This window comes from Pelmatolapia mariae, linkage group LG14 (assembly GCF_036321145.2).
Source record: "Pelmatolapia mariae isolate MD_Pm_ZW linkage group LG14, Pm_UMD_F_2, whole genome shotgun sequence".
Taxonomy (NCBI): Eukaryota; Metazoa; Chordata; class Actinopteri; order Cichliformes; family Cichlidae; genus Pelmatolapia; species Pelmatolapia mariae.
Window position 1 is genome coordinate 31,349,519 of NC_086239.1, and position 23,995 is coordinate 31,373,513.

The following is a 23,995-nucleotide window of genomic DNA, read 5'->3' on the forward strand; positions in this document are numbered from 1 at the left end:
AACCTGAGACTGGCTTTTAATGTCATAATGTCACGGTTTGCAGCCAATCCTTTGAATTCAGTTCCATATACAGGTTTTCTGTTGTTGTTTTTTTATTTTACCTTCAATTTTTTTTTAACAAAATCAAGTTTTAAAATATCCATAACTAGCACTAATCCTGTGGATATTGAGTTATTGTTTAAATGCTTTTTCCAGACGCATCTCCCTGGCCACTCCTCGTCAGCTTTTCAAATCCTCCAACATGACCCAGCGCTGGCAGAGGAGAGAAATCTCCAACTTTGAGTACCTCATGTTTCTCAACACTATAGCAGGTAATGTTGTATGTGTTGAATTTCTAATGTTGTGCAACTTTGAGATTTCTTTGCTTAAACTGAAAGTAGCAGAAGGTATGGTAATAATATATTCTCTTTTTCTCAGCCATCAGTTAAACAGACAGATTCTGACTTGTTTTCTTCCTTATCTGGGCAAAATTTCCAACCGGTGAAATCGTTGAGTTTTAATCTATTATATATGTGAAACTTTCCCCATTAGAGTCTTATGGCTTTAAGGTTTGCTATCACGATCAATAAACTTTATGTGTCAGTGGTGCTGGAAGCTACTATCAGTAGCCTCAGTTATGTCGTATTTGTTTAAGAATCCATGGTAGTCTTAAGAGGTGCTCAACATTGTAAACTTCACTGCTCATGGGAGTATGCTGTTTGAAGCAAAGAGCAGGCGCAGCAGATTTTTCCAGATAATTAGTGCCTGGCTTTGTGAGAGTGTGCACACGTGTGTCTGCGGAGCTGAAAGGTTCTGTTGTCGACTCTCTGATCTGAACTGCAACTAACAGGGAAGGCAAGAGCGACTGCACGCTATTCTGCTCAGAAAGGTGTCATCCTCTCTCTCGCTGCATATTCATGCATATTTATATTTAGCTTGTGCTCGACTTCGATACATTATTGTCAGCTAATTAGATGTAAGGCAGACAGAAAAACATGCCCAAAATTCATTAAAAATCCCTGGTAATGACCTGGGCTGCCAGGGATGTCAGAATAGTGTGGAGCGGTAGACAGGCGGGGGGTGAAATGCTGGGAAGAGGTGCGAACGGGAAGTGGTCTTCTAATTAAACACTATTCCACTGTTATTAACATCCTGCCACCCCAGCTCAGGCCTCAGCGCAAGTAGGTCTAACCACACCAATGCCCAACTCATCCTCCACACTCAGCCTGCTGTTTCCTTTTGAGTGTATGGCATTAACCTGGATAATTATGTTCTCTAGATTCCCCCAGACCCTGGTTACTCTGCAGAAGCCTTCTCCATGAGTGCCTGTCAGACATTTTCACTTACTCAGCTAGTTTTGGATTTTCTAAGGCCAACCTGCTGCAGAATCATAACTGATTGACTGGTTCAAGTTGATAATATTTAATAGTTAATCATTAAAAACCTGGGAACAATCTAATTAAACCTAGATGTAGTGAAACAGCCTTTATTATTCTTTCCTTATTATTCCCATTTGTGCTTTAGTTGAAAAGTTGACTTTAGTAAATGTGTTTTTCTATTACATAATAGAATGTCATTCTAAAGCAGCAGGGTGCATATGCAAAGATTCAATATGATATCTTGAATTTAGCATTTTGGTCATTCTGTCTTGCACTGAGCGTAACAAGCTGGGTAGTTACCAGCCAGTGATAACAGCTTGGTTGAAAACAGGAAAAAAAATAGTAGTGGGCTCTCTAGTGTCTTTCATTACAAACTTACCCTTAACAAAACAAGTTTGCACTTACTTAGTACTTACAGTAGCTAAATTATAGTAGCACAGTACCCTTGAATTACACATGACTTTATGTGTTAATACAATTTATCAGGTGATTTATATAAAACCCAACCTCTAGAATAGAGTAATGTGAAAACCAATGCACACCAAGGTTTGTGGGCATTCATTTAAGCACAGCTTTCTTAAGGGCCTGTCACAGCATTTCAGTCGGGTTAAAGTCTGGACTTTCACTGGGCCATTGCAGCACCTTGATGGTTTTCTTTTTCCGCACTTCTGTTGTAGATTTGCTGCTGTGCTTGGGAGCATTGTCCTGTTCTATGACCCAGTTTTTGACCAAGCTTTAGCTGTCAAACAGATGGACTCACATTTGAATCTATAATATTTTGGTACACAGAGGAGTTCATTGTCCACTGAATGACTGCAAGGTGCCTGGGTCCTGCGGTTGAAAAACAAGCCCAAATCATAACCCCTTCACCAACATGCTGACAGTTGGTATGAGATGTTTGTGCAAGCATGCTGTGTTTATTTTTTGCCAAACATAGCACTGTCCATTATGGCCAAACATACTTACTTTGGTCTGGTCTGTCCAAGGACATTGTTCCAGAAGTCTTGTAGTTTTTTTATATGCAACCTAGCCATGCTGCCATGTTTTTTTTTTTGTTGTTGTTGTTTTTTTGGGGGGTGGGGGGGGGGGTGGGGGGGTCTTGTTTGTTTTTTTAGAGAGAAGTGGCTTTCTTCTGGTGGTTTTTCAAAAAAACATACTACTTCAGTCTTTTTCTAATTGTACAGACATGAACAATAAGATTTAACATGTTATCTGAGGCCCTATGGAGCCTGAAATGAACTCTGACAGTTAATTCCTGTGGAAGCAGTATGGGGTGTACTTAGTTTTTCATACATTGGTTCTGAATTTGTGCTTCATGTTTATTCACTAAATAATGACATTGTAATATTTCATGTGTAGTAGTGTCTTGAAAGGGAAATTAGCTGTAGAGATCAAAACTGTCTGCTTATTTCTGCTGTAGAGTTGGTTATTTTTCAGTCCTGGAATTGTTGCTTCTTTAGTAATAGAATGTTTAACTAAAGAAGCTGGAAAATAGTTTGTATTCAATCACTGGACATTTCTAGGAAACATCTTTGTTTGTTTTAATCATATAAAGATAGGATATCCTAGGATACCATGGTCTGACACCTTAGAATCTATTTTGTACCCTTTTGTTTCATTTTTCCTGGAAAAGAAGTTGTTACATTTTAACTCTCAGTTTACTTTGAGCCAAAGTTTTCAGCATGATTTATCACAAGCAGTAAAAATTCTAGCAAAACGCAGCCCCATCCCAGTCCTGGATTACAACTGGCCACCACCTGACCTTGTAGCTGTATCAATGTCATCTTCAAAGGAAAAGTCAAGTTATTATTGACAACATGGTACATGCTCTAGGCTTTTCCAGGTTTCCAAGTTTTCCAAGTTTTATCATCTGAAAATCATATTTTCCTTTGAGAACATCTGGTCAATCAGCAATCAGATTTGCTGGGAGATTTCAGGCGTTGGAAGTCATGTACCCCAGAAGAATGTATACCTCTACATTTTCTCCTAACTACTTGAAAATGCTTATGTTTTCCTTATACTTAAAGACAGGCCTCCTGCAGTTCCCACAGTCTATTAACAAAGGAGACACAGCAGGCAGAGTCATGGGAAACGCAGAATCATTCTCACATTTTCTACCATTAGTGTATGTGTTTTCTTGGCAGACTCTCTGTGAAGTGTGGAAGGAAGTCCGTCTGATTGGGGGCTTGTTGGAATGTTGCATGTTGATCCCCTAAAGTAACTGAAGCCTCAAGTGTACGCTGCCCTGCTTTCAACCCCTCTGTTCGCCTCCAGCCCATCATCACTCACAGTTTTCTGTCTCCTCTGTGTGTTTAGGGAGGACATACAATGATCTGAACCAGTACCCGGTGTTTCCCTGGGTCCTCACCAACTATGACTCGGAGGAGCTGGACTTGACCCTGCCAGCGAACTTCAGAGACCTCTCAAAGGTACAGGGGCCTCTCGGCTGTTCACCTTAAAATGATGGAAAAAAGAGGGGCAAGAAGGGGCAGCTGGATCTAATGGCAGGGGATTTTCTTATTAGGAGTCAGATTGTAAAACAATATGGTATTTACTGGCAAAGGAATCATGTGCTGTCTCTGCACTGAAGTGGAAAATGCTGATTGTAGCATCATGAAATGCACTCATCTACTTTATACAAGTTTACTCCCTTTTGTTGGGTGCTGCATTGTCTCAACACATAGTTTGTACTGTGTGCTTTGGATATACCCTTAACATATCTCTGTGGTCTTGCATTAGAGAGGCTTTTACATGTTTTACTACCACAAGTCTAACTCGATGAACTCAGCAAGGCAACACTAAATTAATCATGGGGCAAGCGTGGCTCAAGAGTTGGCAGTTCGTCTTGTAATCGGAAGGTTGCCTGTTCGAGCAAGACACTTCACCCGTTGCCTACTGGTGGTGGTCAGAGGGCCCGGTGGCACCAGTGTCCGGCAGCCTCGCCTCTGTCAGTGTGCCCCAGGGCAGCTGTGGCTACAATGTAGCTTGCCATCACCAGTGTGTGAATGGGTGGATGACTGAATGTGTAAAGCGCTTTGGGGTCCTTAGGGACTAGTAAAGCGCTATACAAATACAGGCCATTTACCATCATACAACCCAGCATGATCAGCTCATGTTAAGTCATTATCATAACATAAATTAGAAATAGTTTTTTGAAATGCATATACAGCATCACAATATGGAAAATGTATACAAAATCAATATATACTGTAAGTTAAATCCTGACTGTCCTTCAACAAATTTGTAGAACAGTCTGCATAACACAAGAGTAAAATCATGACAACTTTATCCTTGGGGGGCTAAATAATGGATGTCTGCACAGCCCGAGTCTTCATACACTCAACACAAACTGTACGATTTCAAGGATAATTTTTTTTCTCTAAATTCTGCCATGCAGCAGTTCAAGTTTCTGCTAGTAATATACTTTTATTTTCAAGGTCGATGAACTGATAAGAGAATTCATGAGCACAGTGCCGCAGTGAAAGATGTTCTAAATATGGCTTGTCCAAAAAAGATCAAGCTGAGCAATAGTAAGAGCTCCGGTAACAGTGCCAAATCACAACAGCTATGATACAATGTCCTTAATGCCCTGCAACCCTGATAGATAAAGTTCAGTGTTATGTTTGCTCTGTCTTTGAATGAGGGGGGAAAAAGGCAGCAGAACTGTGGCCTGGTTTATAGGTTTACCCCCTCCCCTTTCTGTCTCTCTTTCTTTCGCTCTCGCTCTCTCGCCCATGCACACTCCAGCTCACTGACCTGAAAACAGTCGCATTCCTGTCTGAGCTCTCTCTCTCACTCACTTTATCGCTGCCTCGTTCCCCTCAAAGCACCAACACGCAGCCTAAGAGCCTCATTTTGCCATCTCAGTTCTCAACAGTTTGTATCAATTTTCAGCATTTCAAAGCATCTGTTTTCTTGGTTTTTGTGGTGAGAGAGATGGAGGACTTTGAAATAAAACTATGAAACAATCAGTCACAAGTTAAAGTATTGTTAATTTTAAAAAAGAAAGAAAGAAAGGTTCTACTCCTCTGGAGAACTAAACAGAAAACATTTTGGACAAACAGTTGTGTGTCTTGTCTTGTCGTTTTCTTTACCTGTGGGGTATCCAGGTGGGATGAAAAAGACACAGAATGTGTATGCGTGTGTATAGAGATGTGTGTGTTGAGGGGAGTGATCAGGGCTGTGCCATGTGGAACCCTCCTGCCCCGGGGAGACAGTTATGTATTGTAATGTATTCTAGTGACATCCTCCCATGCTGTTTACAGGGCCGAGCTGCCTTCATTAGCATGAGTTCACAGCCTGTGTCTCCTGACAGTTGTCCTTGGAACCCCGGGGCTCTTACCTCCAAAAGTTCACATAAGCTGGTGTAGCAGAGAGGGACAGAGGCCCCCACTCTTCTCCTCTCTGTTTCATCTGCCCTTTTTTGTTCATTTATGGATCAGTGGTAGTAGCAGTAGTCTCTGGAGACATTCATTGTATATTAGGTGGTGACTTTCTTCTGTGTTTAGCCAGGGATTTGTACATGTATCAGGAAACTGAGACTGGATATTGTTTCAAATTGTTTTATACAGAACCCATGTTTTAGTACCATTAAGAATACGTTACTAGTTCTTGAGGAATTCAATCTTTTTCAGATTAATCTGAGTCAGATTTATGGGTAAGTGTTTGGTAGGTGATGACGCATCAGTCCTGTTACTGGGTCCAAGTCTCTTAACGAGTTGGCTGAGACTCTTGTCTTTTTGTTCTATATTGCTGCATCCCTTGTTTACTGCATATTCATAAATCCTAAAAAAAACCTTGTCATTCTACTCCTTGTTTAGCTTTTATTTTATCAGTACTGTTCATGTGTACATACCTTTAAGCTGAGCTCTTCAAACCTCACCATGTACACTACAGCCTCTGGGCTCACATTGCCCCTGCTATATTAACCAATATTTTAACCCTGAAGGAATGACTCGCTGTTGAGGCAAGTAAAATTTTTGTGTAGAGATTTAATTAAGGATTGTGACTTTTTTAGTAGCAAATAATTCAAACTGGGCACCAACACAATTATTACTAACCTAGTCGAGGATAAGTGATCTCAGATGTTGTTTGCTCTAGCCTTGTATATTTTGTCTCACTATCAGTCAGTTTGATCTTCATTTACATCCAAAGTTATAGCAATGGGGGTATTATTATTATTTTGCTGTTTTAGAAATACCTCACACAGAATGTGTACATCTTTGCTGACTAAGTCTCTACCTCAGTGCTAACTTCTATGGGCCCAGTCACACAGGCTGAGGGACCAGTTAGCACACTTTGGCAACCGTGGATTATAAGAGAAAAATGTCTATTTCCTGACCAGCTGGTGAGCGGATGCTGGCTGTCCCTAGGTGAAATTGGTCGCAAATAAGTTGCTGCACCAAAAACCTTACTGTGTTGCTAGCAAATTTATGTGGAAGATGCAGACCTGTCTGCAAATTCTCACCAATTACTCATCTTCAGTGCAAACTGTGGACAACCTCAGAAATCTAGTGATCAAATCAACGGCATGGAGAGTATGGTGCACTGTAAAATGTTAAATGGCCTGTATTTGTATAGCGCTTTACTAGTCCCTAAGGACCCCAAAGCGCTTTACACATTCAGTCATCCACCCATTCACACACTGGTGATGGCAAGCTACATTGTAGCCACAGCTGCCCTGGGGCACACTGACAGAGGCGCGGCTGCCGGACACTGGTGCCACCGGGCCCTCTGACCACCACCAGTAGGCAACGGGTGAAGTGTCTTGCCCAAGGACAAAACGACCGAGACTGTCGGAGCCGGGGCTCAAACCGGCAACCTTCCGATTACAAGACGAACTGCCAACTCTTGAGCCACGATCGCCTACACTGTATAACATACCTCATTGTGAGCAGTTTCACCAAAAGACTGCCAGCAACCACTCACCAACCAGTCAGGGAATAGGCAAGGCAAGTTTATTTATATAGCACAATTCAACAACAAGGTGATTCAAAGTGCTTTACAGAGACATTAAAAACAAAAACAAATAAAAAGCATGATTTAAAATTGATTAAGACAAGCAAACAAACAAACAAACAAAACAGTATACAAAATGAAAAATCAAAACAGTAGATAAAATCAGAACAGTAGATAAAATCAGAACAGTAGATAAAATCAGTAGTTAAAATGTAAGTTTTGAAATTTAAGCTTAAAAGTGTGGATTTGGTGCTTTATTCAAAAGCAGCTGAGAACAGGTGAGTCTTCAACCTGGATTTAAATAAACTGAGTGTTTCAGCTGATCTGAGGCTTTCTGGGAGTTTGTTCCAGATATAAGGAGCATTAAAGCTGAATGCAGCTTCTCCATTTCTGGTTCTGACTCTGGGAACTGATAAAAAACCGGATCCAGATGACCTGAGGGATCTGGAAGGTTCATACTGGGTCAGGAGGTCACTGATGTATTTTGGTCCTAAACCATTCAGAGCTTTATAGACCAGCATCAGAACTTTAAAGTCTATCCTCTGACGGACAGGCAGCCAGTGTAAAGACCTCAGAGCTGGACTGATGTGGTCCACTTTTTTGGTCTTAGTGAGGACTCGAGCAGCAGAGTTCTGAATGAGCTGTAGTTGTCTGACTGATTTTTTAGGTAGACCTGTAAAGATGCTGTTACAGTAATCAAGCCTACTAAAGATGAATGCATGGACTAGTTTTTCCAGGTCCTGTTGAGACATCAGATCTTTTATCCTTGATATATTCTTGAGGTGATAGTAAGCTGATTTTGTTATTGTCTTAATGTGTTTTTCTAAGTTTAGGTCTGCATCCATCACTACACCCAATTTTTTGCCTGGTTTGTGGTTTTTAGGTGTATAGATTGAAGTTCTCTGGTGACCTGTAATCGTTTTTCTTTGGCTCCAAAGACTATTACTTCAGTTTTGTTTTTGTTTAGCTGGAGAAAATTGTGGCACAACCAGTCATTAATTTCCTCAATGCATTTACCAAGAGCCTGTACAGGGCCTCGGTCTCCTGGTGACATTGTGATATATATTTGTGTGTCATCTGCATAGCTATGATAGTTTATTTTGTTGTTCTTTATAATCTGTGCCAGTGGGAGCATGTAAATGTTAAACAGAAGGGGTCCCAAGATGGAACCTTGGGGAACTCCACATGTGATACTTGTCTGCTCAGATGTGAAGTTACCTATTGATACAAAGTATTTCCTGTTTTCTAAGTATGTTTTGAACCAGTTTAGTACAGTTCCTGAAAGACCTGCCCAGTTCTCCAGTCGTTTGAGTAATATGTTGTGGTCAACAGTATCAAATGCTGCACTGAGATCCAGTAAAACTAAGACTGACATTTTTCCACTGTCTGTATTCAGACATATGTCATTAAACACTTTGGTCAGAGCGGTTTCAGTGCTGTGGTTCTGTCTAAAACCTGACTGGAAGGCATCATAGCAGTTATTCTGTGTTAAGAAGTAATTGAGCTGTTGAGAAACTGCTTTTTCAATGATCTTACTTAAAAATGGGAGATTTGAGATCGGCCTGTAGTTATTCATTTGTGTCTTGTCAAGATTGTCCTTTTTCAGTATAGGTTTTATTACAGCAGTTTTTAGTGATTCTGGGAGCACACCTGACATTAAAGAAAAGTTTACGATCTGTAACAGGTCTGACTCCAAAGTCTTTGAGACCTTTTTGAAAAAACTTGTTGGCAGGACATCTAAACAACAAGAGGAGGAGTTCAGTTGGCCTAAGATGTCCTCCAGGTCTTTGCTGTTAATAGGGTGAAACTGTTTGATGGTGTTTAAACAGTTTTTTGGTGGACACAGTACATATCCTGGATCTGCTGTTGATGTACCAATTGCTTGTCTAATCTTTTGGATTTTTTCTGTGAAGAATTTGGCAAAGTCATTGCAGGCCATGGTCAAATGAAGTTCAGCTGCCACTGACACAGGAGGGTTTGTTAGCCTGTCAACTGTAGAAAATAAGACCCGAGCATTATGACTGTTTTTGGTGATGATGTCAGAGAAGTAGGACCTCCTTGCACTCCTTAGTTGTACATTATAATTGTGAAGTTTCTCTTTATAGATGTCATAATGAACCTGGAGGTTTGTTTTTCTCCATCTGCGCTCAGCTTTCCTACACTCTCTTTTTTCATTTTTCACCAGTGTGGAGTTTCTCCATGGAGACTTTTTCCTTCCAGAGATAACCTTCACCTTAATGGGAGCAATAGTGTCCATTACATTTAACATTTTAGCATTGAAGCTAGTGACGAGCTCATTGACTGAACCTCTGGACAGGTCAGGTGTTAATGGGAAGACCTGGTTAAAGATCTCACTACTGTGTTCAGTTATACACCGTTTTGTGATCACTGCTGTTGATATATTTGTGTGGGCTGAGATTTTACTTTCAAAGAAAACACAGTAATGATCAGACAGGCCCACATCAGACACAGTAACGTTTGAAATGCTCAGGCCCTTGGAGATCAGTAGGTCAAGAGTGTGTCCTCTATTATGTGTGGCCTCTGTTACATGCTGAGTCAGCCCAAAGTTGCCCAGAGTGTTACTCAGGTCTTTAGTCCCTTTGTCCTGAGGGTTGTCCACATGGATGTTAAAATCCCCAACAATAATTACACAGTCGAAATCAACACAGATCATAGACAGCAGTTCACTGAGGTCATTAAAAAAGTCTGTGCAGTATTTGGGAGGCCTGTAAACATTAAGAAACACAACTTTGGATGGGGCCTTCAGCTGTAAAGCCACATATTCAAAAGACTGAAAACTTCCAGGAGATAGCTGCTTACATTGAAATGATTCATTAAATAAGACAGCAACCCCTCCTCCTCTCCTGCTCACCCTGGCCTCACTGATAAAACTGTAGTTAGGAGGGGTCGTCTCGATGAGAACAGCTCCACTGTTACTTTGGTCCAACCAAGTTTCAGTTAAAAACATAAAATCAAGGCTGTGCTCGGTGATTAAATCATTAATTAAAAATGTTTTCCCAGCTAAAGATCTAACGTTTAATAAAGCCAACTTAAGTGTTTTAGAGGTATTATTTGCCCCCTCGTGTTTGGGAGCAGTCTGTGGCACACAAGCTATGTTTACTATATTTAAAGATCTTTTAGAGTGCAGCTCTCTGTGTTTTGACCAGGCCACACGTCTCCTTCTGTCACCTAAAAGTACAGAAATTTTAAAACCTTCTAGTAAACAGGGTCCCAGCTTCTCCTGGGAAAAGTCACCACTGCCATAATCCTCACAGCCTGGACCCTCCACACATCACACATCAGACTGCGGAGACAGAGAATGAAGGTGGTAAGGTGGAACTAAGGGGGGCGAGGCTGGGCAATGTGACTTCGATTGGTCTGTTGAGGGCGGGGCTCGATGGCGAACCTTTGGCTGCTCTGGTGGGGGGTTTATGGGGGACAAAAAGGGATTGGGCCGGGGGGTAGATCTGAGCCCAGCATTGACCCGCTCCATCATCTCCTCAGTGAATTTCAGGTGTGGGTAGGAGGGAGAAAGGGAGGGGGAGGGGGGTGATGGCCTGTCAGGGGTTTGGGGGACTGGGGAAGGTCGTGGTCCCTGGTCCTGGTCGTTGGTGTTGTTGAGAGAGTTGAAGGCAAATAGGGACCCCTCTTCTTGCCTCAGATGTCTCTCCTTTCTGAGGCTCTTCCCGGGTGGGGGCAGATGGAGCTCCTCCTCAAGGTTTCTGCTGGGCTTTGTCTGTTCTTGGAGTACTGTTTGTTCCTCTATATGAGATAACTCCTCGTTTATCTCAGCCTTGGCACCAAGCACAGATGGATGACGTATGGAATAAAACAAGTTGGAGGTGAACAGTTTCACCCCTGACTTGTTAAAATTAAATCCATTTGCTTTAAACAGATGCCTGCGTTCCCAAAAAATATTAAAGTTGTTGATAAAATGCACTGAGTGGTCAGTACATGCTGATATAAGCCATTTATTCAGTGCAAACAATCTGCTGAATCTCTCGTCTCCTCCTCTGACGGGCGGTACAGGCCCACTGATGAATACAGCTGCATTCAGAGAGTTTACAGTATTTAATAATCCAGTAAAGTCCCGTTTCAGAACCTCCGACTGTTGTTTGGACACATCGTTTGACCCTGTATGCAGAACAATATTTGTCACAGTTGGATATTCATCTGCAATCTGAAGAATTCTCTCCTTCAGGTTGTTGACCATATCCTTAGGAAAGCAGAGGACTTTAGTGTTCTTACCGCACATCCTTTTTACATCCTTTACGGCAGAGTCACGCACAATCAGAGTTTCAGGCCTAGCCTTTAGCTTTCCCTGTGGCCTTTTACTTTTCAACAGATTTTCGCTACTTTTAGATGGATGGTTGTCCGATATAGATCCAGGGTCCTTTGATAGTGGAGCAAATCTGTTCTGCAGTTTCACATTCAGTTGTTTTGGAGGTTTGTTGTTAACCTTCCTATTCACGGTTGTCCAGTCCTGTTTCCTCCCGTATACAGGGGTAGAAGAGCTTCTCTGTCTCGTAGGAAGTGAAGGCCAGTCGGTTTCAGAGATTTCAGCTCGCTGTGTTCTGCCTGTGATACGTCCTCCCCCTTCCAGGAGACATGATTTATGTCTTGGTTTTGCACCAAGACAGTCCAAGGGGGGATTATCGCTTGAGGATTTATAATAATGCACAGAGTCTACTTTCTTGGTCATGTTATCTGTGCTCCTTAGCTGTGTACTAGCTTGCTCATCGCCATTGCTTTGAATCAAAGGCAAGGTTGTTTCATTTCCACACAGTCCATTTACCTCCACGTTTACTTCTAAGCGATGAATTTTTGTCTCCAGTACTGCAATCTTCTGCAGGAGGCTGTGGTAGTCATCTGTGGAGAGGGAAGGCATCTTGTTGCTAGTTAGCCTAGCGGTTAGCACCTTTCCAGGCTATTGAGGCTGTTCGGTGTCCAGACGCTGTAATCAGGCTTCAGCTGTGTCTAGGCCACAGACACACGGAGCGCTGAGGATAAGGTAACTAAAAATGTTGCTGTTTCTGTTAAGAACACTTTAGTCCTAATGATCTATAAGTGTCCAGAAGCTCTCGCAGGTAAGCTCTTACAGAAAAAAGGGAAAAAATCAGCATAAAAATCAATATAAATCAATAAAAGAAGCAAAGCATTTGAAGAGCAAAGAGAGGAAGCGTCCACACTCACAAAAGGGGGCGGAGAAACTCACTTTTCTAGCGATGTCTGATTGCAAGGGGGTTGCCAACCAATCTCTAGACCTGAGGTAACTAAGGCCTAGCTTCATTCAGCCTTTGCTTTTCCACTGATAGCTGGATGCTATGCCTAATGGTGACACCTAGGAGAATAAATATACTGGTGTTTTTATTGAAGGTGAAAGAAGACGGACAGTTTTTAAAGCTCACTGGTATCTCAGAATTTGTCTGCTTTTGGTAACTGGGAGATCTGGAAAATAGTACATTTAGTTACACTTTGGATAGGCTCTCAGTCTATCAAATTAAATAAATTTTTTTTAAAAAAGCATGTTTTGCTTGTTTTTTATATTGAAGGAATTCAGGCTGTCCCTGAACTTAGCAGATTATACCCCACATTACAGGCTGCAACAAAATGTTCTTTAAATAAAGTTTTTATTTTAACTTGTCTGTTTATTTTTGCCCTGTGGTTTAGTAAAATGAAGTCACCCAGTGTAATATCACCTGTCACGTGAGAACTCAGGTTGCAGCATTAAGAAGACAAACTATCACATCATTACTCTTAGGTTAATACAATCTAATTGCAGTAAAATTAGGCAACATTAAGGCTTTGTAAATTGTTATTAGATAAGTATTCATGACCTCATAGGGACATTGCACAGTTTGGGAGGTTTTCTTTCTCACAGATGAGTCATACCTGAGACCTGTTTTCCAATTATATGCAACTGTCACTTGATGGACAGTATTGTCTAAACTGCTCGACATCCATACTGATCTACTTAATGAGAACCTCCCAAACCTGTACACACCTACATTTCCTGCATTCAGTTAGCTTCAAAGTTCTGCTGAATGCTGTGTCAATTTGCCTCGAGGCCAGAGTTCTGCATATTTGGATGTCAGCTACATTCTCATGCAATGAAGTGTTTCATTAGATTCTAATGATTATTTTTTGACAAAGTGACAAGTAGATGATAGATGTATGGAAACTATCTTCCTCATAGCTTTTAAATGATGTGATGGAAATGCATTTAATTGCATAAGAAAGCAAAGGAAGCAGATGTTGCTCAACATGCTTCTTCTTCACACAGAAAAATTTATTACGTGTATCTTTTGAAAAACATTTCGACAGACATAACAAAAATGTGACACAAGCGCAGTTTTCATTCAATTTAAATGTATATTTCCACCTTAACATATTCAAAAAAAAAACTCATGGTGCCTCTTGTAAACATATCTTGAAAGAGCTATAATATATAGGAGGCTATTTTCTTCCTCTCTGAGCTGAAAATCTCTAACAGAAAAACTTTCAGTAACACAGACACAGCTTGGCTGCTACAAAGCACTCCCTCCACACTTTTCTCTCTATAATGGAGGCTTCTTCACTCACACTTCCACTCCAGTCAGGCTGTTTGGAGCACATCTGCTTTATCTTGAGTTGGAGCAACTTGATTGCATTAGACTGGAGCTGCATGCAGCCCTGCCTCTGACGAGGCAAGCAAAAACGACTGTGACTTCCCCTGACAGAGCACCACAGCAACATACTGTAATGTAATTTCTTTTGAAATATAAAATGCAATATGCGTCTCTTTGGGAGGTAGCTTAGATATGACCAAACAAATGGAGACACTCTCTGCACGCTCACTCACCAATAGCCACGTTCATTTCCTACATCTTTTGAGTGCAGCACCACAAATGATCCTGATTGAATCTGAAGTTAAATCCAAGTTTGATCATACTTTGTTTAGCTGCATTTCCCTTGGTCAGGTGTTATAGAAGAAATGAAGTCAGATGGGAGAAAGTGTGGCGTTGTCTGAAGCTGTTGTTTTCATGGTCTTATATCTGTAATCAGTGTGATATGTAATGTAAGGAGAAGGTAAGAGGTTATTATTGTTTGTTGAACAGATGCAAGCAAAGCTTGATTTTTACTTATCAACAGATGGTGAGTATGACAGGAATAAGCGACCAGTGAAATCCTTTGTGTCTTTTCTTACATTACTGGAGACATTGTACATTATTTTGTACAGTTGTTTAAACAGAAAATCAACTTTTTATATTTCCTTTACATTATTCATTGGCGTATTTCATTCATTCTCCATAACCAGTTTAATTAAACCTCGATTTTTGGGACATAGTTTCAGTTTTGTTTTGTTTTTTAAGGTTTTAAGGAAATTCTTTTTTTACCACAGATCAACCACACAGTTCATTATTCAGATGTATTCCATGTTAGAGTTAAACCTAAACAATCATACTTGGACATCTTTCAATAGACTAGTATGCCTTCTTAATACTGGAACAGGAAACCATGACACCAGGTATTGAGGTAAAGGACCCCCAAGCGTTTTACACATTCAGTCATCCACCCATTCACACACACGGCAAGCTACATTGTAGCCACAGCCGCCCTGGGGCGCACTGACAGAGGCGAGGCTGCCGGACACTGGCGCCACCGGGCCCTCTGACCACCACCAGTAGGCAACGGGTGAAGTGTCCAAGAACACAACGACCGAGACTGTCCGAGCCGGGGCTCGAACCGGCAACCTTCTGATTACAAGACGAACTGCCAACTCTTGAGCCACGATCGCCCCATGTAGTAGGTGTGTACTATAAGCCTGTAGCAACATGCCCATGCTAATGGGCAAGGCCTGTTGGTGCTGTTGGCAAAAAAAAAAAAAAAGGTGGGGGGTAGCTGTTGTTCATATGCTAAAAATCGGTCATTTTAGCTCATGGCTAGGTGGTTGGTTGGCAATGTGATGCTATCATAATAAACCATGCTTACTTCAGCTTTTAGGAATATAAATTACATGTTATTGTTGTGAGATAAAATGGATAGAATGATTTTTATAAGCCATTATAGATGTATAAGTGCTAAAAACTGGTCATTTTAGCCCATTGCTAGGTGGACTTGGCAGCATGATATCTAATATAGATATGAATCTACAGGACCCAAGATTTACGTGTATGCAAAGTTTTGTTGTTCAAATTCATTTGGTCTAGGAAGCGTTCACAGACAAGGAAACAAACACACAGAGATTTTATGTATTATAGCAAAAATGTGGACATGTACAGAATTTGGGTTACACTGGAAGTGTCCTTATTTTTTTATGCTTAAATTCCACTAGAACAACTGCATGGGAGCTTCATTGTGTCAGTCCTGCATTCTGTTGTAGCTGAGTGCATTATTTAGGCAAATATGTTATGGATGTAGTCTCTTTTTCAGGCTACCCAGAGTCATTTCAGTACAATGTGTGGACTTTAAGTCACCCTTCATTTTGTCACAAACTGGTTGCTCTGATAGCTTAAAATGAGAACTAATTAGACAAATGTTTCTTTCAATTAGTATACAGATTTACTCTGTTAATAATCATCTAATTGTAGCTGCAGTTGGATTTGGTACAACCAGATGTGCTCATGATTTTTTAAGATGGTGAATCATAATACTCTACAGTGTGGTGCTGATTTTGGAGTAATAAAGTGAGTTTATTAAGCATGAATACAAGATTTCAGTTTACAACCTCATCTTTACAAATAGGCGACCATTGCTTTTGTTACCCTAATATGCAGTCTACACACGGACCACTGTTCAACAACTATACTTTGAGTTTATTTACCGAGTTTATTTACTTTTTTGCGTATTTGTCTTGCATGTTTCAGATTATCGACTGAATTTTAACACTGAATAACGATACCATTGGATAAATGCAAAATGCACTTTTTAAAGATGATTTCATTGAAGGGGAAAAAAAAGCTATCTAAAACTACCTGGCCCTATTTGAAGAAGCAATTACCCCCCTTGTCCTTAAAAAGACCACCATACCAGCAATCGAACAGGATGGTGGTTGTGTGATTTTCTGCGGATGCATTGCTCCTTCAGGAGCTGGACAACTTGCTGTAACTGATGGAATGATGAGGAATTCTGCTCTCAACTAGAAAATCCTGAATAAGAATGCCTGGCCATCCATTTGTGTTCTGAAGCTCAATTGCACTTATGCAGCAGGACAATGATGCGAAACAGAACAGTCCACCTCTAAATGGCTCAAAAAGATCAAATATAAGATTCTGGAATGATCTTGTCAAAGTGTACACTTAAATCAGATTGAGATGCTTTGGCATTACATTAAATGGGCCATTTATGCTCAAAAACCCTCCAGTGTGACTGAATTTAAACAATTCTGGAAAGAAGAGTGGACCAAAATCCCTCCACAATGATGTGAAAGAATTTTTGCCAGTTATCGCAAAAGCTTGATTGCAGTTCTTGTTGGCAAAGTTGGCAAACCGTTTTTAGGTTTAGGGGGCAAGTGCTTTTTTACTTAGGGCCAGGTAGGTTTGGATAGTCTTTTTCCCTTAATAAATGAAATCATCATTTACAAACTATATTTTGTATTTACTCAAGTCAAGAAGGGGGCAAAAACTTCTTCATGACAGTGTATTTACATCAATGCAACTATATCATCATGTGAGACACGCCCAGTTTGGTATTTGTCAGCTTCATAGCCCATATTTTTGGTTTGTACTAGCTATATAACAGCCCTGACTTATGCAGTTTTGAACAATCAACCTTTAACAAATGTGTGAAAAACCCTTTTCTTCAGCGACCTGGGTCTTGTGGCTTTCCCATGTAGTGTGTTTGTTTAGTTATCCTCACATGTTTTCTGGAAAGTGAAATAAAAAGCACTTCTGCACTACATTACAAATGACATAGAAAATGCCTCATTCCATTTATGCTTGCACAGCCAAACACGTTGGAAGGTGTTTAGCTGTGGATTTTTTTTTTTAAATGAATGTAGAGCCACACAGAAGAATTAACAGGAAATACTTTGTCAATTAAGGCGTGTTTGGATCTCTTCCCTGCAATTTGGTGCTCCAGTTTCTGTTAGTTTAGGTAGAAGTCTTGGTAGCTGTGAATCACAGTACAGAGGCAGAGGCACTTTGAATGTACCCAAATTATAAATCTTAGTGTAGTTAATTGTTATAATCTTTCATCAAAATATGTCACCTATTCTCTCATTTCAACACATTTTAGTAAATTTTCCAGCTTTCTCTTTGGTACCATAATATTAAGCTGAGCAAGTAAGCCTTTTTATAAACTTACCACTATTGCCAGTTTGGCATTCCTCTTTATTCTCATTAGTACCTTCAGCTGTCTTTTCTTCACTTTTCTCCCCCTGTCACATGTATTTACCTGGATCTTTTATACAGCTCTAACCTGCATTAGTCACACTAGCAGTGCTTTTACAGAGTGTGAGACGTCTTGTGGCTTACACCCCAATCCAGCTGGGCCAAGACGTCACATGCAAGGCTATTATCACCCCATAAATCTGCGCAGATCTCAATAAACTTCTCTTTCAGTCTATTCAATTGTGCTAACACTGATGTGGACTGCCATTAGATTTTAAGAAAGGACTGAGAAAAGTAAAAAGAGACTGCATTTAGTTTTGACTTAGAGCTTCAGGAATGTGCAGTGCACCACACACAGATACGATGGTAATCTTCTCAGTGAGCAAGAGAGTCTCCCATATTGAGGTTTCATACTGACTGCACCCAGCTAAAACAATAACAGTGCAGTTTTTAATAACGTTAGAATAGACATAAGCCTCAAACTGCTTTTATTTTATTTCTTCTGACCTCTGAGCTGCAGCTTTCAGGTAGAAAAGCTGCCATTGATTACATTAACAGTCACCCTTCCCCCTGTGCAACTGATTCAGTGGTACTGAGTATATTAATATTGACTGCCAATATGCTTCTAAGGCTCTCATATTGGATGAGGTGATTGAAAAGGCAGAGAAAGCAATTTATTCACCACTAAATGTATGTTTAATGGGAGTAATTCTGTTGCCTTAAAAACACATAAAAATGAAACAGCTGCCAAAGGGCTAAAACCCAGTGATGGTGTCAGTTTAATATTGAAGTTATTGCTAAGGCTGTGGTTAAAAAACCCTCTAAGATTTTGCCTAACAGGGGAAATAATTGGATAGATGTAAAATATATATAGCAGTGATTATTTATGGGGTCTAAATAATTAGGCAACAGTTTATTTTTAAATGCAAAGCTGTGAAGTTTCAATCATTTCTGCTTGTTTTTTGTGCGCATATTATGGGGAGTATTTTTAATAATGAGCTAACTTTTCTGCTAAAAATACTAGCCATACTGGGGGGTTTTTTAAGATCATTTTTTTCTCTGAAAAACTGATCTTCAGTTTCCTTCAGTTGATAATTTTAAGAGTGTATATTGTACACTTTTAAAACCATGGCTGTGGCTAACCTCAATGTCTAAGCCTCCAGTAATATAACACAGTGTTGCATTATTAGATTTCACTGTATTTTCCTGGTACTAAAAACAGCTATGTCCTAAAGCACAAAGGATTGCTGACCCAGATGGAGATTTAAAGGGTGACCACCCCACACATGCACATAGCCCATAGAGGACACATGCACAGAAATTGAGATTCAGTACCTACTATTGTTATAGCAGTTTTTAACAATGTCCACATCGGTCTTTAGCCATACCTATATAAGCAAATTCTCAGATCAAGTGACCAACAAATATAATATTTGGTTACAGTGATTTACAATACAGGAAAACTTCATTTTCTGTGCCACCCAAATGTAAGTACTAGCATCAGAGTGGCCACCCCAATAAATATTAGCTCCCCCACTGTGTTAAAGCCAAGAGTAAAGTAAGAGTAAAGTGCTTGCCATGATGGGTGTGTTGGGTGTAAATAAGGTCAGCTAGGGTTAATCCACATGGATTAGCCACAGCGTTTTAGTAGGAGACACACATATCTCTTCCCTCCATCCTTAACGCACCATCCTGCTAACCCCTGCCAACATGCCCATTTAAATTTCAGACAGAAGACAGCGCAACAGTTACTTTAAGGGTTCAGGAGAATAACAGGCTCTGACAGACAATTGCCAGAGTAAAGCTCCATGTCTGCCCTGAACTTTCCACCGCTTCCCACCCAGTATTACTGCAAATGTCCCAACTGGTACCTTCCAAGATTCTGCAGCTTTCTTTACATTAATTCTGTCCAGTTATTCTTCAGCTATTGCTACATTTAATTTACACATTTAATTTGTTCTTAATTTAAGTAAGAACAGAGAACTAATTGGCATGAGATGCTTGAGATGTTCCTATGAGGATAAGTGAAGTAGGATTCATTACTTTAAAACTGTAAAAAACATAATGTTACTCTCACTATTTTGATATCATAGGTAAGCAAATCACCCATATCCCCATGCAGGAATTAGTGTGCTTCACATGTTGTTTTTCCATGTACTATAGTTTTTACAAACTGCAATGATGAGCCAAATAGTGAGGGCTACAAAGTTAAGAAAGTGCCTTTTAGGAATGTACAAAAATATGAATTTTTGTACAGACTTATGCAGCATTGTTGTTTTCTATAACCTTTGCATGACCACCATAGATTTGCTTGTACATAAAAATTTAATTTAGATTGGAGACGACTCATGAGACGTGCTGTAATATTTAGAAATTATGCATAAAACAACACAGGACTGACTAGTCTTGTTGCCCAGGGGTCAAGTGGAATATATTATACGAGTCAGTTTAGCACTCATGTTTAGTTTTTTTTAATTCACAGAGAAGATAGTTTTCTTTTGAAAAAATATGAGATCTAAGTTGACACTGTATAATAGGAATGATGAGTTCCTGTCTCTGATATACGGACCCATAACTTTCTGTTATGTGGGATAACCATAGGCCAAATTCAAAATGTCTCCTTAGATCTTATGGAGATTTTTTTCAAAGGAACTGCCTTATAGTTAAGTGTTGCAGAAAATGCCAAAAGCTGTTATTTCCAGTTTTTTAGCAGGCCAAGCAGGTGGCTACAAGTCAGGCTAATAAACGTGGTTGTGATGAGAATGTGGTAACAACAACGCAGTATCAAATACTCATGCAGGCATACAGTAAAGAATAAGATAAAAATACAGAATGTTTATGTTAGAATAAAATGGCTTAATTTTTTTTTTTAATCTTTCATTTTATTTACGAACATTCTTAAAATTCTGCAGCACAGTCCTCACTGAAACAAACACTCACTGAAGTTTCTGTATTTTTGTCTTAAATCCAAATCTAGCCCAGTTTAAAAAAAGCAAGCACCAGTAACTACAACATAGCCTCGCTTAAACTTCAATTTGAGTGCTTATAGTTATAACAGTAGAGTTGTTATTATCATGAATACTGGTAGTACTGATTTTTTTCTTTTATTCAGTTTTGAATAATAAGCTATTTGCAGCTTGTGTCTATTTTGACTGTGCTTGGTGAATATTTTGAACAAGAAGATAATGAATGACTAAGTTGTCTCACAGCATACTAAATTCTGCAGAGACACTGAACCTGTACATTTGACCCTTAAGGATATACGGAGGTTCATTACTGAGATTTATGCCACTATGACAGCTACACGTCCTACATACAATATGTCTGGTTATTTCAACTCTATACTGTAGTTGTTGTTGTATTCATAGAAAAACAGGGTTTTATTTGTCTCTCTTTACTTTGATATATTCATTGTTTGAATATCATTTGTTTAAAAAAAAAGCTTTCGCATTGTCTTCTATTTGTGAAATAACCAGAAATGTCAGAAACTCTTAAGAAGGAAGGTATCAACAAAAGACATGATGACACATTTATCTTTACATCATGTGACATCCTACTTGTTCACAGTAGGAAAAACAAACAAACAGAAACCCCCCCCCCCACAAATTTTTAAATTCAGTGCACTGGACAAATAATCCTCAACACACTTTAAGGTTTTAGGGTCAATTAAAATTTATAAAAGGACCAACTCTAAGGTTTGTTTGCCTTACAAAACATGAGACTTGCAGACATGTAAGTACACCATTGTTCAATTCTAAGATTTTATATATCAGTACATAATAAAAATATTTGTTTTTTCTTGGTTCTTAAAATTTGGGTAAATACAACCTCAGATCAAAAACAACACATGAAATATTACCGATTGTCATTCATTAACAAAAACTAAGCCAAAGTGCATAACTGCAGGAGAAAATATGAAAAACCAAGTAGACCCTTGCTGCTTCACTAGCATCCCAAACATACAATCAAATTTACAACAGAATGGGAGGAAAAAAGTGAAATCAATCAAGCAGATGAACCTGATTGAAATGCTGTGGGACTTTAAGGGAGTCGTGCATGAACAAATGCCTGCAAACTTCAATTAACTTTATATCGTGAAGAAGAGTGGGCCAAAATTCCTCCACTGTGATACAAGAGACTTATAAAGCAACACAGAAAATTAATGGAGGGCACTGGATTTGGCTTTGTTTTATGTTAAATAAAAAACAACACAGTGTGATATATCATGTGTTTTTGTTAATCTGAGATTGTATTGAAATCATTTTAGAACCCGGTAAAGCCAGATTTGTTTTCCCTGATAGTATAAAAAACTTACAACTGAAAGACGGTGAACCAACTTTTTCACATGACTGTACAAAGCATATGTAGTACATCTTTATAAAGGCTTTTGAGTGGAAACGGAATACAAGAAAATCGATAATTGCCACAACTAAGCCTGTTTTGTCCTCATTTCCTTTTCAGCCTATTGGTGCCCTGAACCCAAAGCGTGCAGCATTCTTCACTGAACGTTATGAGTCATGGGAAGATGACCAGACACCACCTTGTCATTACAACACCCACTACTCCACAGCTGCCACCACCCTGCACTGGCTTGTCAGAATTGTGAGTAAAACCTCTCCTGCAGCTACCCTCCCTCTTATTATTGTACTATGTGCAAAATCCCCGAATTAGTCAAGTATGTGAATAGGAATGAAGTCAAACCCAGACCTCAGAGAGTTTTTCATTTTTTGTCTGCATTAGTTGATTGTCACTTGTCAGACTTGATGATGCTGTTTCTTTGAGGTCTGTTGGCTTCTGCACAGGAAGCGGCTCGACATCTCAATTTGATTGGGCCTGAGTTAGACCAATGGCGCTCAGAAAACACATTTCACAGGCCAGTAAACCAGCATATGTGAACTAAATAAAGAGTGGCTGGGTAATGATTTACAGAGGCTGCTGTGACAGGTTTATGTGTTTCAGGCAACCCAGTGAGCGCTGGAGACATGTCCATCAAGGTTACTGAGCACTGTCCTCATTTACTCTAGAAGAGGAGGAGGAAGAACACGTACTTCCAGTCTGTTCCCAACAAAAGAGACCTCCACCACTTCTTTGAGTTGCTGCACATGTGATTTTAAAGAATCTTACTAATTTGAAGGCGCTTTATGAGGAATTTGTACTGTATTTCTCCCCCTCCCCCATCATTAGTAGAAAGAGGCTGATGAACTGAGAGAGCTCCCTTGACAGCAGTTAGACTGGCCTCACTGGGTTTGTTCTCACAATCTCTTTCTTCCTCTGGTGAGTGATCCTTCCGCTCCAACCAGCAATGGTTGCCATCTCAGTCTAAGAAAACCAAATTTGAGCCAATTATCATTATGGCTTACTGTACTCAGGAAGAGCACTAATTAATTTTCCCTCAGGCTTGGATACAATGAAAGAATGATCTCTGCTACAGAAACAACAATGAATAATACAGAAAATTCAGGCTATTCCCGTGCATTTAAAATTTAATCCTCAAGGTTGAAAAAATATTTTAAATTCTCAGATTTTGACAGGGGCAATCAAATTAGATGTCAAGAGGGTGAGAAAATAATAATCAGGACTTTAAATCTGGGTGGAGATATTTGACTTTTTTGATGAATACATGTCTTTCCTTATAGGAGCCCTTCACCACGTTCTTCCTCAGTGCCAACAACAACAAATTCGATCACCCCGACCGCACATTTTCAGGCATTTCCCGATCCTGGAGAAACTGTCAGAGGGACACCTCAGATGTAAAGGTGAGAATCACAACAAAAGATATACTAAAACATCTGTATCTATAAGTAGAATTGATATACATTTGATTCCTTGCTAGTTTCCTTTTTAAAGCTTGTGTTGTGGACTTGTGGGTCTTGGAAAGGCAATTCTTACAGCAAAGATGGTTGAAAAGAATTTATTGTACAAGTCAATGCAAAATTATAGTAATATAGCATACATGTATATATTTTGCAAAATACCAAACCAAGCCTCTTTTTTCTAATGCTCTCCTCCTTTCTGTGCCTCAAAACCACTGCAAAAATATATACCATCAATTATAAATGCCTCTTCCAAACAGTGAATCTCAAAGAGCCGTAGTGCACGGGAATACCCTATGCACATTTGATTTATCTCATGCAGAGAGCAAACTATCTCAGAGGTAGAACAATCCTGCGTTTGAACAAAGTCTGCATCTGAGAGAAAAACAAAACCATCTCTCCGCAAATCCACAGAGCAGTCATCGAAAACGCTGAACCCTGCTGATTTGTCTCCGTTTTGCCCACTGCATAACACGCAGCAGGGATACACACTGACCTCAAAGTGTCATATATTTCCAGCACACCCTGCATCGGGTAGTGTTGCCGCAGGCAATTA

At 39.8% G+C, this 23,995-nt stretch overlaps 1 protein-coding gene across 2 annotated transcripts in view; it reads left to right on the forward strand.

Annotated features, from left to right (window-relative positions):
• Positions 1-23,995, forward strand: part of nbeab (neurobeachin b) — a 209,231-nt gene that overhangs the window by 162,603 nt on the left and 22,633 nt on the right. For both annotated transcript variants that reach the window (XM_063492975.1, XM_063492974.1), the window contains 4 exons: positions 196-311; positions 3,675-3,787; positions 22,088-22,228; positions 23,263-23,382. In XM_063492975.1, coding sequence (XP_063349045.1) covers positions 196-311; positions 3,675-3,787; positions 22,088-22,228; positions 23,263-23,382 — 490 coding nt within the window. The remainder of the gene's footprint in view (positions 1-195; positions 312-3,674; positions 3,788-22,087; positions 22,229-23,262; positions 23,383-23,995) is intronic.